Source organism: Azolla caroliniana, unplaced genomic scaffold (assembly GCF_043228905.1).
Source record: "Azolla caroliniana isolate FFs.n. ecotype wild unplaced genomic scaffold, voAzoCaro1.0.p SCAF_14, whole genome shotgun sequence".
Lineage (NCBI taxonomy): Eukaryota > Viridiplantae > Streptophyta > Polypodiopsida > Salviniales > Salviniaceae > Azolla > Azolla caroliniana.
The window spans coordinates 15,879,314-15,896,134 of record NW_028230449.1 but is presented as its reverse complement, the minus strand read 5'-3'; the positions used below and the strand labels follow the sequence as shown (position 1 = coordinate 15,896,134).

General features: G+C 37.2%; 1 protein-coding gene across 1 annotated transcript; it reads right to left on the bottom strand.

Moving 5' to 3' along the window:
* Positions 1-93: 93 nt before the first annotated feature.
* On the bottom strand, positions 94-15,097 carry LOC147855595 (PLASTID TRANSCRIPTIONALLY ACTIVE protein 6, chloroplastic-like). The gene is made up of 6 exons (XM_087330379.1): positions 14,387-15,097; positions 13,834-13,902; positions 13,568-13,672; positions 12,491-12,610; positions 10,382-10,471; positions 94-307 (listed from the first exon to the last, which is right to left on the bottom strand). Exons 1-6 carry the CDS (start codon positions 15,065-15,067, stop codon positions 191-193), a joined length of 1,182 nt encoding a protein of 393 aa, XP_087186505.1. The 5' UTR covers positions 15,068-15,097; the 3' UTR covers positions 94-190.
* Positions 15,098-16,821: the final 1,724 nt, after the last annotated feature.

Sequence of the window (16,821 nt, the reverse complement as noted above, 5' to 3'; positions counted from 1 at the left end):
ATTTCAATTATGATCACATTGAAGGAGATATGTTTTGATTAGATGCAACGAAGGTGAAATCAGACTGCACACAAAGAAGTATTTTCAACAGACTGCACATAAAAACAATGACATTAATAAAATTCAACACTGCATTTCCAATACTCTAACCATGTACAATACATTATGAATACTTGAGAAGGTGATATCTCTAGAACCAATTTGAAATAGGATAGTCCCGAAAACTCCGAAGATAGTTGTCTAAATCTGTTTTAGTTTTGTTCCAATGTCTTTCATGCACAAGCTGATCAGGTGTCTTCCTTTTAGACTGAAAAAACACATTAATATTAATTGCATGTACAACCCACTATTACAACTTCCAAGTTTTCTCTCTCCAGTAAAAATACGCATTTATATTAATTGCATATAAAACCCACTTTTACAACTTCCTAGTCCTCTCTCTCTCTCTCTCTCTCTCAGAGCTAAAACAACATAGGGAGAATAAATTACAAAGTGTTACCCATAACCCTTTTACTATTCATCAACTTGTAACTAGTGTAATATTTCAGGAACAAGGGGAGACGATGAATGTGAATACACTTACGCCGCTCGGCCTCTCTCTTGAGGAAGCCGAAACGCAAAGAACAACCAAACACCCTTGGATGTTGGGCTTCAAAACAAGTCGACACGGAGTAGAAAGGATTAAGAAGATAAGGGAACGTGAGCTATGTCGACTAGAAGCTATGGTTGGGGTACCTTTTACATTGGGGCCACAGGCCACATCCACATCGAAACCCTTTGACCTCTCGCTTCTCTTCGAAAGTATAACATCATTTTCGTTGTAGAACATGTTTGTTATTTTACTAGAACTATTTAGCTTAAAGCTCTATTTTTGTTTTTTACTTTCGATGAATGGGTAAATATCCCATTTTTTGTTGTAAACCATTTGTCTCATGGGCCAATTTTGGCCTTAGAAGACATTAATATATCTTTATTTCTTTTTCTCTCTCTCTCTCTCTCTGCTTTTGGAATTGCAATGAATACCCATGGAATGCGTGATTTGGCATAGAGGAGTTCACCGATGACTCGGATATCACACTTCTTGTTAAAACATGGGAGCATGATACTCAAAGGATTCAAGGTTTAAGAAACTATAGTGTACACTCTTTGATATTGGAGAAGGAGGGATGGCAAAGAAGAGGACTAGGAGGGGTAACATGTTTGATTAAGAACGAAATAGAGAAATATATGTCAATCATAAAAAATGATGAATATAAATGCATATGGCTATAATATCCACCTAATGATTTGCCCACTTTTGTAGTTGGATATTACATTCCTCCTCGAGATTCTTTGTATAAAGATCAACATGTTGCCAATGTAGAAGATGATATTGCTTATTTCAAATCCAAAGGGGAAGTTATTGTCTTTGGTGACATGAATGCCTATACAAGAAGTTTCCAAGGATGCAAGAGGATATACAAATGTATAGCCTCTCTTTTAGTGATGAAAAAGATCCGGACCAATTTGGGAAGTTACTCCTACAAATGAGCAATAGTACCGAATTGCGTGTCTCCTTATGGCCCAACACTAATGGTTTTACATGTAGAAAATACAATGGAAATAGTGTAATTGATTATGTGCTACTTTCCAAAGATATTTTGGATTGTATACACAAGTTCTCAATTGGTGAATGGACACTGGAATCTGATCATAGGGCTTTATGTATTGACCTCAAGTGTATGCATAGGTTTGATTGTGAGAAGGCCATTAAAGATAATAAACAACCCCACTTGAGGATGAACCTTGAGCGAGTGCCCATATATTCCAAGACAGTTTAGGATGCAAATGAAAAAGATACAACATGGTGCCACACTAGAATGCAAATGGGAAGCTTTTAAGAAAGTCATTCTCTCATGCACAAACGAATGTTTTTCGACCACGCACACATCTTGGAAATGCATAAAGAAACGTAGTTCAAAGAAAATATGGTTTCATAAAGAATGACATGAAGCTCGAAAGCGCCTTATGATTTTAGATGCAGTTAAAGATAAAGAAAATTACCAAAAGCATTTGCATGAGTACAAAAGGCTTATTCAAAGAAAGAAGAATATAGGAAGTTACTCAACAATTTCTCCAAACGCAAGAGAAAGAACATGCATGTGCTTTTGGGGAAATCTAACGGGGAAACGTGTTGAGAGTTATGGTAACTTAACTCTTCTTCACTTGTCCATGTATTGTAAGAATCTATATGAGCTATCTATTGCCGGAAAAATAATGTGTTATGGTTCTATTTCACATATGTCTCCCTTCTTTACAATCAGAGATATATGCATAGGACTTATGAAATTGGCCTCTCAAAAGGCAAGCGATCTTCAATGTATAAAGGTTGGAATGCTCAAATAAACAGGAAAGGAAGCACATGCATGGATAGATGATATGTTTAATCATAGATTGCAAGATGATATGACATACGATTGGATTACAAATTGGATCAAACCTTTCCATCAAGGTAGAGATGTAATAACATAAACAATTATCAAACCATCATGGTTTGCTCACTAATGGCAAAACTATTTGGATGTATAATGGAATCAAAGATACGTGCATGGGCTAAAAGAACTGGTAAAAGATCTTATGAACAGACTGGCTTTCGAAAACACTAGAGCACCATTGATCACCTTGTAACCCTTCGAGTATTAATGGATGAAAGTCGCATTAGAGGTAAAGGTTGATATTGTTGCTTTATAGACTTTAAGAAAGCTTTTGATATGGTACCTCATGAGCATCTTTGGAGACAAATGGAAAAACTCAAGGTGCCAAGTGAATATATGCTTGCAATCTTCCGAATATATAAGAAGGTTATATGTTCACATCAACTTCCTAAAATTGCAAGGGAAGCTGAGATCATGGCCATGGAAAGGGTTGTTGAATAAATGCTTAAGATTCAAAAATGTCCCTCACATCGACTTCCTAGAATCACATGGGAAGCAAGCAAAAATATTCAAAAGACACATAAAAGCAAAATTTTGTGTTCCAGTTGGATGCAAGATATGAAAAAGTGGTTTGGTATATGGGATGCAGCACATTTGCTTCATGATGCATCACTAGATTCCTCTATAAATGAGGCCTTTTTGCAAAGCCAATATATCATGACATGGGAAAAATGTGAAGGCTCGCGCTTCACACACTATACTACACATGTTGTACCTAACTACAAAACCATATTCTTCACGGAACGGGGAAACCATACATATCAATACACGTAAGAGCTCATTCAAGCCATTGCTTCCATGCGATTTAGCTCACATGCATTGCAATATGAGACAAGGCGTTAGGGCACAAGTGATGAGAGTGGTCGACTATACACACTTTGCACTAAGCAAGTTCGAGAGTCTGAGTATCACACTTTGATACAATGCTCTACCTTTGATCATATTCGACCATGCTTTCCACACATCTTCGACCAAGTCCAATCCTTGCACAAACTTCTCTCACAACCACAATGTGCACTCTCGATTGCAACATTCATTGGTAAAGTTCTTGAACATCAAGAGTCGCTACTCACTTTCACATGTCTCACGTGAAATATAATATTTTTGGTCTCATAGGTCATATTTGACCTCGTAAGATGATAATATAATCTATCTATCTATCTCTCTAGTAAAAGCACACATTTATATTAATTGCATGTAAAACCCATTGTTACAATTTCCTAGTCTTCCCTATCTCTCTCTCTCTCCCTCCCTCTCTCTCTACACTTAAGATGTAATCTCTTATTTGGTCATATAGGCCATTTTGGCCTCTTAAAAGACGTTAATATATCCTTCTTTCTCCTCCTCTTTCTTTCTTCTGTGTGCCCGTTTCTCCCCCTCCATCGTTTTTTGCATTCTATAGCTTGTTAGAAAGCTCCTTTAGAGAGCTTTCTAAGGAATGTTTATTTGCTGAATTCCGTTATAGTTGTGAGAAGTTATGACCATTTTTTACCGCAGCCTTCTTTGCCCCGCGGTTCCTCAAACTCAAGGTAAATTTTGAAACTCTAAATCGATTGAAAGGTACATTCTACTTCTTCTTTTACTTTATTAATAGTAAATATGCCAAGAGGAGTAAAAATCAATGATGATGTGATTGAAAGCCCAAACAATCAAATGCATACTTTGTCAATAGAAAAGATAGCAGCTATGTATATCTCATTGCAAGAGATAGTGATGCATATGCAAAGCGAAATGTATAGTTGTAAGGAGAGAGAATTAACTCTTCAACATACAATGGAAATGCAAAAGTTGGAGATTAAAGCTTTGCGTGAAGAACGACATGCAATGAAGAACATGATTATTCAAATGCAAGTTAATCGAATGCCTAAAACAGAAAGAAAAATGTTGAGTCTTGAAGCAGAAAAAGATATTTTGGTGAAGGAAAATGTCGAAATAAAATCTACAATTGAAGGGAAGGAAGATGTGATCATGACAAGGTGGAAAGATGTTCCCTTGAAAGAAACACCGAAAATCACGCAAAGGCATTCTAATATCATGGATGTGTTAGATGCAAGGGAGCAATATGAAATCTAAAGAAGAAAGAATAATATTGTCATTAGAGGTATGTAAGAGAATGAAACAGAGAATGCATTATGTCTTGGAGAGAATATTATGGAATTTTATGAAGATCACTTTGCTATGCAAGATGTTATTATATATGCCGCACATAGGGTTGGCAAAAAGCAATTAGAGGGAAAGTCATCTCGAGCTATTGTTTGTACAATCCTTGTTGAACGTAAAAGGGCAATGATTCTAGATAGTAGTAAGGTGTACTTAAAAGGGACAAGTTTTTTTGTAACGGAGGATAGAACTCCACAAGAGCAAGAACGTAGAAGGCAAGCATATGCATCTAGGAAAGCAAATCAAAAGGCATAGCAAACAACGACCTATGGGACTATAAGTGCTTCACGATTGAAAGTAATGTTTTGGAATTGTAGAGGATATCCATAGAATAAGGGTTTAGGACTCAATGATGCAGGTCAAGGTATGGATATTATATTTTTGGCTGAAACATGGGAGCATGAGGCAAAATGTATACCTAAGATAGACGATTACCTCATAAAATCGATATCGCCTCACTCCAAAGGGAATATTCGGCGTGCCAAGATAGCATGTATCTACCATGAGAGCTTAGATAATTCTATCAAAGTATGCAAATATGATGACTATAAGAGATACATATGGATAGAGGTTAATTTGGGGAAAGAGAAGTTGTATATAGTTGCATGTTACATTCCTCACAAAGACTCAAACTACTATAGTAGGTTTGGGTTAGATTGTGATGATCCTTTTACAGAATTATGTCATGATATACTTTCATTTGAGAAGCTTGGTAAAGTTTTAATTATGGGAGACTTGAATGCAAGAATTGGAAATTTCCAAAACATGGAGACATTTGAAGAAAATGTAGTAGAACATTGTCTATTGCGTGACTCAAAGGATTGTGTCATGTCTGATTATGGAAAACTTTTGATACATATGTTAAATTGCACAAACTTGATTATCCTAAATGGTATAAAGGCATTCCCATTGACAAATGTGCTCACATGTTTACCATCCTCGAGTGGAGGAAGTGTGGTTGATTATGCATTAATGTTGGCATGTGATCTATCATTGGTGAATGTGTTTAAAGTTGGTTCTCTATCTCCAGACTCGGAGCACAAGCCATTATACCTAGAGCTTGCAATTCCACATTTCACCAATAGATGCCATGGAGTGAAAGATGAAAAAAGATGTATCATCTGACCTTGCTACGAAAAAGCTAAGATGTATTGAAATGAAGTGGAGAACCATCTATTAAATTTTTCTCTAAGCAACAATGTTAAAGAAAATTGGCAACATTTGAAGGATATCATCCTTAAGGCTGGGTATCAATACTTTAAGAGGGATGTGGGTGGGCATAAGACGTGTAGTTTTCCATGTAATTCTTGGTTTGACGATGAATGTAAGATATATCTCAAATGGATTAAGACATGCCATTAGAGTACCAAGTTGTTGTTGCACGCCTATATGAACAAGTAAAATGCCAACTAAAAATGGATAATGGATTCTCAAAGCACTTTTTAAGTAACATGGGGGTCAAGCAAGGATGTCCACTATCACCCACACTTTTTGGCTTATGTATTGATAAATTAGATGTGGTAAATAAGGTTGCAAGAGAAGAAGGATTGAATGCTCCCAAATTGATGCAACATGTTATCTTATTGCTTCTATATGTTGATGATGTGGTACTCTTCTCATATGATGTTGATAGTATGCAAAATTTACTTGTGGTATTAGAAGAAGTTCACCATTGTAATGGACTAGTAGTGAATGTGGAGAAAACAAAAATGATGGTAGTGCAAACCATCCAACCTCATCATTACCCTATGCTCACATATAGAGGTGAACACATAAAATTTGTTCAAAGCTTTAAATATCTTGGTATTGATGTACCTGCCACAAATAAATGGAGTGCATGCTTTGATTCTAGGCTCCAAGCCAGTTGGAAATCATATTACCTTCTAGAGAACCAATGCAACCAAAGTGATACTTGTGGATGGGAAGTAAAACTAATGTTGTTTAATGCCATGGTAACTCAAGTATTGCTTTATGGAGTAGAAGTATGGGGTGGCACCATCACTCTTAATGCATGGAATGAGATTGAGAAAATTCAAAAGATGTTTTTAAGGAGACAATTAGGAGTTAAATGCACTACCTCTTACCAGGTTATGCTCTTGGAAACAAGTGTTCGACCCATAGTGATAGAACTATTGGCACTCCAAAAAGTATATAAATACGTTATAAAAGTCAAGAATATGCCGAATCATCGATTAGCACATCTTGCTTGGAATGTTGGATGTAAGCTACAAAAGAATTATAAAAGTAAGATTCTCTCATCAGGTTGGGTTGTTGACATAAAGAAATGGTTTAGAAGATGGGGTTTGGATGATCTTTTAGAGCTTTCGGGCAATGTTATGCAATATGTAATGATTGAGGAAAGGTTGGTGGAATCATTAAGAATGAAATGGGATGATGCTAAGAGGACAAAGCTAGAATACTACATTGCAAATGTCAACCCTCAATGTTGGTCTCAATATAAAGCAAGAATGTCTATTGATCGTATCCAACCTTATCTCATTACCAATATGAGTAGTAATGCTCATAGAGCCCTTACACTACTTCGCACTCGATCTCACAAGTTCGGTATTGAAGATGCATCATGGTATCAAAATGTAACTAATTTGAAGACATGCAAAGTATGCAACGAAGGCATGGTAGAGGATGAATGTCACTTGCTCTTCACATGCTCAACATATAGTGCAATTCGTTCAAGATATGTTGCCATACTAAGAGGGAGTGATAACTTAAGTGCCATACTTAAGACACCACCGAGAAGGTTGAGCTCATATGTGCATGCTTTATTCACACATAGAGACTTTGTGCTTCAATGTATGAATACCCCTCCTTAGGAAGGAGACACATATCAAGAACATATGTATACTCTGGTCCCATAGGTCAAAATTGGCCTCTTTATGGACGATAAAAATTCTAATTCTAATTCTAATACGAGCGAGTTAGTTGCTAATTGAAAATAAATTGTGGTTTCTCAAAGTTTGCTTGAGCCCACACTCTTTGATCTATGCATTGATAAACTTGAAGAAATAGTAAACAAGGATGCAAAAGACGAGAGGATATGATGGCCCAAACACTTAATGCATTGGAAACATTCTGTCAAAATCAGAAGGCTAATAAAACCAAGGCACTACCCCACTTTTACATACAAGAGGTGCAAAGCTTCAAATATCTTTGTATTAATGTAACATCAACAAATATGTGGAGAGTATGAGTCTAAACTTCAAGCAAGTTGAATTAGTTATTATATGTTTGACAATCAACACAACCAAAGTGATACTTGAGAATGGGAAGTGAGATTGATGTTATTCCATGCTATGGTGGGTTCGAGTGTTGCTTTCCAGAGTTCAAGTGTGGGATGGCACTATCTCACTTAATATAAGATAGAGAAAATCCCACGTAGACAATTGGGGGGGAAATCCCAACTAGTATCACGTCATGCTATTAGAAACAAGTCCTAAGCATGCAGAATAATTGCCAGAACAGTTGCTTGACAATATGAATGGTTTAAAGATGGGGAATCAAAAATCTATTGGAGCTCTCAGGTGAAGCTATGAAGTATGTGATCATCAAGGATAGATTACTAGAGCACTAAGGATGAAGTGGCAGGATGATAGAATGTCAAATTTGAAATTAAGATACTTCATTTTCCTACTACAATGGCTTTTCATGTACCTAAGATATTTGAGAATCCCTATGATTCGGGGAATTTAATCTCTATGAGATGATTGGTAGAGTATGGTGCCAATCAGACTGTTGGTGGACAATGAGACTATCAACTACATCACATGAGGAGGTATAATTGTTCATTTAATGCTCTATGCAGACTATATTATCCTTGAGTTTCCTATAAAGCATAAAAAGACTTGCCGATTTTAGTTGCTGTTATAATACAGACTTTCCTAAGATCCCAAGATTTAGCTAATGCTGAAGACAATGAATGTTAGTATGTACAGACCCATGCATAGATAAGCATATAACAACTATAGCCACTTTTATGTCATTAGTACTACATTTCAGTGCTTTATTCAGCAATTATATGGACATCATACCATGCAAGAACATGATTTGACATTCCATTTAATATTTTGTAGTGATTAGACAGCTTGCAGTTTCTTCACATTATATATAAATTGAGATTGCTCACATAGCTAGAGCATCTAAGGAGAGGCAGGCATAGTTTCTTTCTTCCAGAACTGCTGTCAAAAATTGGACAGCCATTACATGCATAATGCTGAATAATGCTGAAAATAAGGCTGTAAATGATGGATAGCGGCCTAATGTTTAGGTTCTGAGGTCCCTCTTGATGTAGATCCCATGTCCACTAGCAGGTCTAATACATTAAGAAGGCCTTTAAAAGATATGATCTCTCCTAGCAATACAATATTTTGATTGATGAGGGTGAAGCTCTTACATTAAATGAAACTAGGTCATGTGAGCAAAAGAGTGAGTTGGAGCTGGTAATGCAAGCAGAAATAAAAGCTTTGCATGCAAATGATACTTGAGACTTGGTTGACTCGCTCAAGGGTGGTAAGAGTGGCATCCCGAATAGGTGGGTAAATTTACGACTGAGGATAGAAAATCAGCTTTTGCCATGAAAAATTTAGATTTAGCTGAATATGTATTGGGTATGCAGATAAAGAGGGATAGGCAACAATTATTATTTTGTGTATCCCAAGATAAATAAATAAAACAATTTTGGGATATTTGAAGGGGACAAAAAGTAAATATCTAGGTTATGGGAAGGTTCCATTGGAAATAAATTGATTTCTGTGACTCTGATATGGCAGGTGACATGGATACACGGAAGTCCACTCACATGTATTTGTACTTGGAGATGATACAATTTCGTAGGGTTCTAGTTGCAGAGGATTGTTGCATTATCTAGGACTAAGGATTCCAAAGAATTCATATGGGCAGCACGTCTCTACAATGAACTTGGTCAATCGGAGAGGAAACAAATCCTACATTGTTTGTGATAGCCAGCACGTTATATGTTTGGCTACAAATCCATGGTTCATGCACACACTAAGCACAATGCTGTAATGTATCACATCATCAGGGCTGCAATAGATGATAGTCTTATATTATTGAATAAAATCAGCACGGAACAAAATCCTATGGATGCTCTCATTAAGTGACCTCTCAAGGCACACCATTAACATCGGCGGCGGCTGGTGGAAGTTGCATAGCTTCAAGGAGCTTACTTAGCCTTGTAAATAGGAGGTTGCTTGGTATAAAGGTCCAAGAATTCTCCATTTGTATATTTATAAAGGCCCTTCAATATGCTCTCTTAAGAGCTTCCAGGACATATTTGAGTCACTTGGCCAATGTGAGCTGGTTCAAGTCACATTCTAGTAAAACAATATAGTTATGCCCCCCCACAAAATAGATTATTAGAGGGCTCCAAAAACCTCCATGAACCTTCTTCCTCTCTTGTGTTTTCTCTGCACCTCATAGGTCATATTTGACCTCTGAAGACGATATAGAATCTATCTATCTGCACCTCAGCCCTTTTCCCTTTCTTGTCACTTTTGCTCCAAGTCTATCATTACACACCGGTCCTTCCATTTAGAAACAGCAACAGCAGGAATATTGAAGAGGCAAAACTAAGCATGCGCACTGAAAAAAGCTAGCATCCATTGTCTAGAGAAATTTGGTTGGGAAATATTGGATCGAGGATATAGTAAAACCACATTCAACATTATAATATTCACACACAACTACAACCTATATAATGCAATCAAGCATACCTGATGTATAACCGTGAACACAGTACCATCATCATGAACAAGCAAAACCTCTTGACTCCTATCGCGATTCACTCCACCAGGAACATTTAACTAGAAAACCAGGGAAACAAATGTTACTGGTTGGTACAAACATAAGCTAGAAAAACAATGAAAAACATAGACTGGCATTCAGGACTTCATTAACCTAGATTATTTACACTAAAATACCTACAAATGAGGCATGGAGGAAATGTAGGAATCTCTGCCTATCAAGAAAGATGAAACACACATACCTCATCGACGAAACAACTTTTTGAATATTCCAGAAGAATTGATTTTACATTTATAATCATGATGCTTGGTCCATTGTATTAAGCCACGATATTCTTTAGATGAAAAAATTTCTAATACCACTAATGTGCCCAGTATATACATCTCTATAATAAACCCAACACCCCCCGGATGAAGAGAATGCTCTCCAGTCCACTTCCCTTGCCTCTCTTATTTATTGTTAATACTGCTCCAACTCTCCTCCATCTAAACGCCCCACATAGATGGTGGTGCTTTCTCTCTCTGCTTGATGTGAAACACTATAATGATCCCCTATAGAATCTCAAATTTGTGAGTATCTTTACGGAATCTTCCTCGGGGGTCGTCAAGATTCCCACCAAATGCCAAAGCAATAAGAGTATTGTGTTCATCAATCATGCTTTGATGGTACATATTCATGAGGCTCCAGTTGAGCTGAGCAAGTCACTATCAAAGAAGAAGAAAGTGTGACACTACGAATACACAGGTCACATGATGACGCTATGAAGCTCATTTGGGATTCAAAAGAAGCAGATGCGTAATCACCCCAAGTAGGGGTGCAACATGAGCAGCACGTTATTCACTATACAATGGGTACAATACCAATGGACAAGGCACAATAGCCTTTAACCTCAACATGCGTTGCTGTCTAAATACAGGACCTGCGCACTCAAGTGGAGAGGACACAACTGCCTTTACTCTAAAACTCTATCCCATGTAAAATACCATTCTAAATTCTGATTTCATGGAGAATGTCACCAATTAAGCAAGTATCCATATAATCTTGATGATTATTTAATTTAATGGATTAATCACCAGCATAGCATAGTTAATGCTGGTGCTGCATTGTTTAGGAGATTACCGTTGATATTGTGAAAAAGCTGTTAATAACAGCAGCGGAACAGTTGTTAGAACAAAATAGACACAGCCAAGCTGTGAGAAGACTGTTAGACAGTAGTAGCAAAAATGGTTGCAAAGAGTAGAGCTTGTTTTCAAGTAGCAGCAAAAGTAAAGTACTTAAAAGAGAGGCTGGTATAGCCTATTTATACAAAATTTTGGAATGTGGGTGAAATGGTTGTTTGGTAGTTAAGTGACTCTTGTACTACCAAACAGGTACAATAAACTAGGAATAAGAAGGAATATCTTGGAAAAAGTGAAAGAGAGAGAAGGCATTTAAACCATTGCAGATTCTAGAGAAAGAAGGCATTTAAAGAGTTGCAGATTCTAGAGAAAGAAAGAAAGAAAGAAAGATATATTAACGTCTTTTAAGAGGCCAAAATGGCCTATAAGACCAAATAAGAGATTACATCTTAAGTGTTGTCTCGTCTTTGAGAACAAATCAAAATAAAAAATATATTACACAGTAAATATAAAAGTAAATAACATGAAAAGAAAAGAATCTAGGAAGAGAGATAATAAAGATGAAAGAGAGTGCAGGTCTGGAGCTGGCACCCTCCAATAGGTATTGATATAAAAAAATAAGTCGAGTTAAAACAAAGCATCATGTTCCATCAACAAAATGCAAGGGGTTTAATCTTGTAACAAGCCCATTTTGACGTATTCTAGATATAGGGAAGCCTTCACATCAGTAAACATAATTTTCTAACCTTGCTGAAGAATGTATAGGAGCCTTTATATATTTACTAGTGATAATAGTAGGCCATGTAGGGCCTGCGTAAATGTTTTTATCACAAGTAGGACTTTGACAGGAGCGAGATCTCAGAGTATAGAAATGATCATCAGAAGAGTCAATGTTAACATACAAATTGTTTAACCCATTCCTATTATGTTTTAACATGGGATGTAAGTTTAAACACTAACCGTAACCTTTGCCCTTGATATAGATCGTGACTTGGAATCAATAACATAGATCTGCTCAAAATCTAGTACAAAGTTCCAAGCATCTGCTCTCCTATTCTTTAAGTGCTTCATTAGAAAAATCTGCAATAATAGTATATTCATATCAATAAGAGAACTGTTCTTTTAAGAATCAACAAAATACTCAAGAAATTGCAAAATGAAGAAAATCTCAAACGGCAGTAGTCTCTAGTTAGTCATAGAATAGTCCATTAAATGAAAATCTCATTCTAATACATCAGAACTACCCCATCTCCAACCTACTATGAAAAAATTTCTACAAAAAACTGTACTTGATCCATTATACCAAGCCCAATGTGATGATTTAACATTTAACGTGGCCTATAGCCAATATCTCTACATAATTTATTCAATCATTGATTTCCACTGTCCACATAGTGATAATGACTGTGACTATAGCATTTGACAAAAGAAGATAGAGAAAAATGAGAATTTATTTCTAAATTTTGTATTTTAATTTATCCAGGTCGAAACCTGGGGTAGTTAATGCCAACTTTAATTAGGATATTTCCCTCTGGCCAAGAAAGTACTGTCTAGCTCAGTATTAGTCTGTCTAAAGACATCTTAAAATACAGCAGAAGGAACCCATTTGACTCCTTTAAGCATCCAATACCCTAGGAAGATAGAGCTCTTCATCGCCATCTGAGCTACAGTACAGAATCACATCAGTGGATGGAGCATTGTATTGTATATATTTGATACGACAATTTCCTACCAATTCGTGTATACGCTCTTTTGCAACTTAAGTTTTGTTAGCTGTGCAGTATAGATTTTACAGTTTCTTAAGTTGATCAGTTAATAGCCCACCGTTGGACAAATGCCGCTTTTAAGCAAACTTTCTTTATCATACTTCAAATTGCACCAATTAACATATTCAAATTCTTGCTATATTAAGTTCCCCCTTGAAAGCAATGTGAATTAACTACAAGATATTCCAATGAATGTTCCAAGAAAGCACACAATTCAAGAAACATCAAGCCTACAGGCATAATTCCCTGTTGGTAGACCCAAATTGCTAACCTTCATAACTTGTCTTTCATCCTTGACCATAGGTGATCTAAGTGTTTCAACTGGTAGCTCTGTAACACATAAGTGCTCAAAGTTGCTTTTAGTCAAACGTACAGGCTGCACACATTAAGATAAAAAATGAATTATCTTACATGACAAGTCAATACAGCATTCAGTGATTTGCCTGATGCTCCACTGGTGAAACACTACGGAGCACCTCAAAAACGGTGCACATTAGCATTTCATTTTAAAAGAGAAATTTGGATAAATGCACTCACTTTCTTTGGCAACCTTCCATCTGTCCTTGGAATTGCATAAATATCTGTGTCAGGGGCTGTTACATACATCTGCATGAAATATTGATTGTATCATCTAGACTATCATGACTGTGATGAGGTGTCTGGAAGATCAAAATCCAAAAATCGAAGTTTTGTAACCCTCAACAAATTTTTAGAAAATGAATAATGCTTTGCTCATGGAAAAAGGAATGGATTTCATTATGAAGAGGCTATCTGACAACATCCACACTAGCACCTCAAATGACAATTAAAGGAAGCTTTAAGCCTCCTTAAAATTCAGACAGATGGTGTATCGCTTATAGGTCTTGTGTGGTTAATTGTACATCAGGTAGGTATAATAATTAACTTTTCATGCTTTTCAAAAACAAAGGTCAGGCTACCAAAAAAACAACAGGAATCAGAAGTATCACATTTGTAGATAACATATAGGTGGGAAGTAGACGTTTCTCAGAAATAAATAAATAAAAAGGTCGTCAAAGGTATGAACGTTTTACATACATATGTAAATAGCATGCATACAAGAAGTAGATACCTCTCGGAAATCATACATATCTTCATCAGCATCGGGGACTTTACGGATAAAGAAGTCACAATGCTGAAGCGAGAGTTTGTGGAACTCGTCTTCATTGATCTTGTAATCAACAATGGACTCCGCGGGTTCACCTCTAGTAGAGATAAATGAGTCGCTCTCAAGGTATCTTTCTGAGTCACTACTCAGCCTCCCTCCAATAACGTCATAATCTGTCTCAAAATCCTGAAGGTCTTCTTCATCATCTTCACCCTTGTCATTATCGTCATCGAACTCGATCTCCTCTTCAACCTCAAAGTCGTCATCCGCTGCCTTTACTAAGGCCCATTCATCGCGGCTCCGCGGCTTCGTCTGCCCGAATGTCTGAAGGGTTTCAGTTAGAGGAGCGGAGAGCGAGGATTGGCTGTTTCCCCAAAGTGGCGCAGCTGCAGCAAGCGTCCTTGATGTGCTTAATCCTGTGGTGTGCAATGAGGAAGGAATCCGACAGCTAAACCCTAATCCTAATCCTAATCCTAGTCCTAGTCCTAGTCCTGGACCTATACCTTTACCTGTGCCTGTCCATGAGCCTAACCCTAACCCTAACCCTAACCCTGACCCTGACCCTGACCCTGACTCAGCACGGGGCTGAATGTGCAGGGTAGGGGAACAAGTGCAGCAGCATTCCATGAGGCTGCATAAACCCATGGTTTATCTACTCTACATACAGACAGACATAAATCTACCTATCTATCTATCCAATCACACTCTCATTATTCATACATACATATTCTTAGCATTTTATTCTCTTTCTTCTTCCAAAAGTAATCTTTCTTTGGGGGGGGGGCTACAACCAAAGAAAGTTTCTCTTTCACTCTCACTCACTCACTATTAACTACACCACACCACCTTAAACTCTCTTTTTAGCCACACAACCTAATCAATCCCTTAAACCCTAAACCTAAACCTCGACACTCTCCCTTACTTACCACCAGAATCTAAACCCTAAACCTAAACCGATTCGCCTTCCCGTTTGAATTGAATTTAAGCTCCTCTACGATCATTTATCTTATTATGTAAAACAAAACAAAACAAAAAAGGCTCTGCGAGTTTTGAGCAATCGTGGCTTCGAATTGCCTACGAGCCATCGTCGAGAGAAGTTCATCCACGCCTTCTACATGCAACTCACGAGTGACTATTGTTACTCCCTCCTAGAGAAAACACCTTCGATTACCCCGCCTAAGTACTCGGGTCAAGGTATTGTGGTGCGAAGGAGAGTTGAGGTCACGGTGCCATACCAAGATCGTTAGCCGAAGTCGTTTACAGGGTATATGACTTCCCAATACTTGGGATTGTAATTCAGACTATTACTCTTGGATGGGGTATATTGCGGGATCGGCTATAACCGATTGTTAGATACGTCCTTTACACATACCGAACTTATATAAGCATATAGATGAAACATAACACTGAAGTTACCCACAAATATATATTCGATTAAAAAGTAACACACAAATACAAGTACCAAATATTCCCTGTAATCCCTCACTCACTTTCTACTTGTCTATTCCTTTCCTAGTCCTCTCTGTTCTGCCTCTTTTTGTGTTCACTAATCCCCAATATATATAGTTCCCTTCTACTTGGCGTTTTCCACACGTTCTTTCCTTGATATTCGGCTACTAGTGCTCGGCTCCATTTGATTCGTTTCACACTTGTCCCACCGGGTAACAACTGCCAATTGGCTATATATCAAGTATCCACTAGAAATAAGTTTGTTTTGGAGAACTCAGTTACATTATAGATTCCAACTAGTCAAGCCCATCCTGATGTATGTATGTATGTGTATATGTATGTATGCTCATGGAATAAGTTTATTGAAGCTTGATGTTGATTGATTATTTGGCAAGCATATTAACCATGTTATTATAGATGCCTTCCCTAGTGTGTCAGTTTAAATGTTCATAGAAATTTCCACGAACCGAGACTATGTGGAATTAAGCAACTTTCATGGGAATTTCCACAAAGGAATCCCTTCGGGTGCCTCTTCATGTGGTTATGTCCACACGATTGCATGTCTATTAATAAATTTTGGACACCTCTCCTTAATAAACCTAGAATTAGTAGAATCCACAACCACTCTAATTATTCCCTCTCTAAACATGAGACATAACTCCTTAGCCTAGGTTTGAAACACATCCTCCCATCTTCTCCACCATCATCCCCTACCCTACTTAAAGAATTTGATAGCCTAAGTAGGACCCTTCGACTTAAACATTTTTTTAAAGATGTGGATAATTTGCCCCAAAATCCCTTTAAGCTACCTAACCCTAGTTGGCAACCTCCTACTAAGTACACTCCCCTAGAAAACATTATATCTAAACACCAAACTATCTTTAGGGACACACTTCATACACTCAAATTAAAACCCACTAGGATTGCACCTCACTTATCACTAGCCTTAC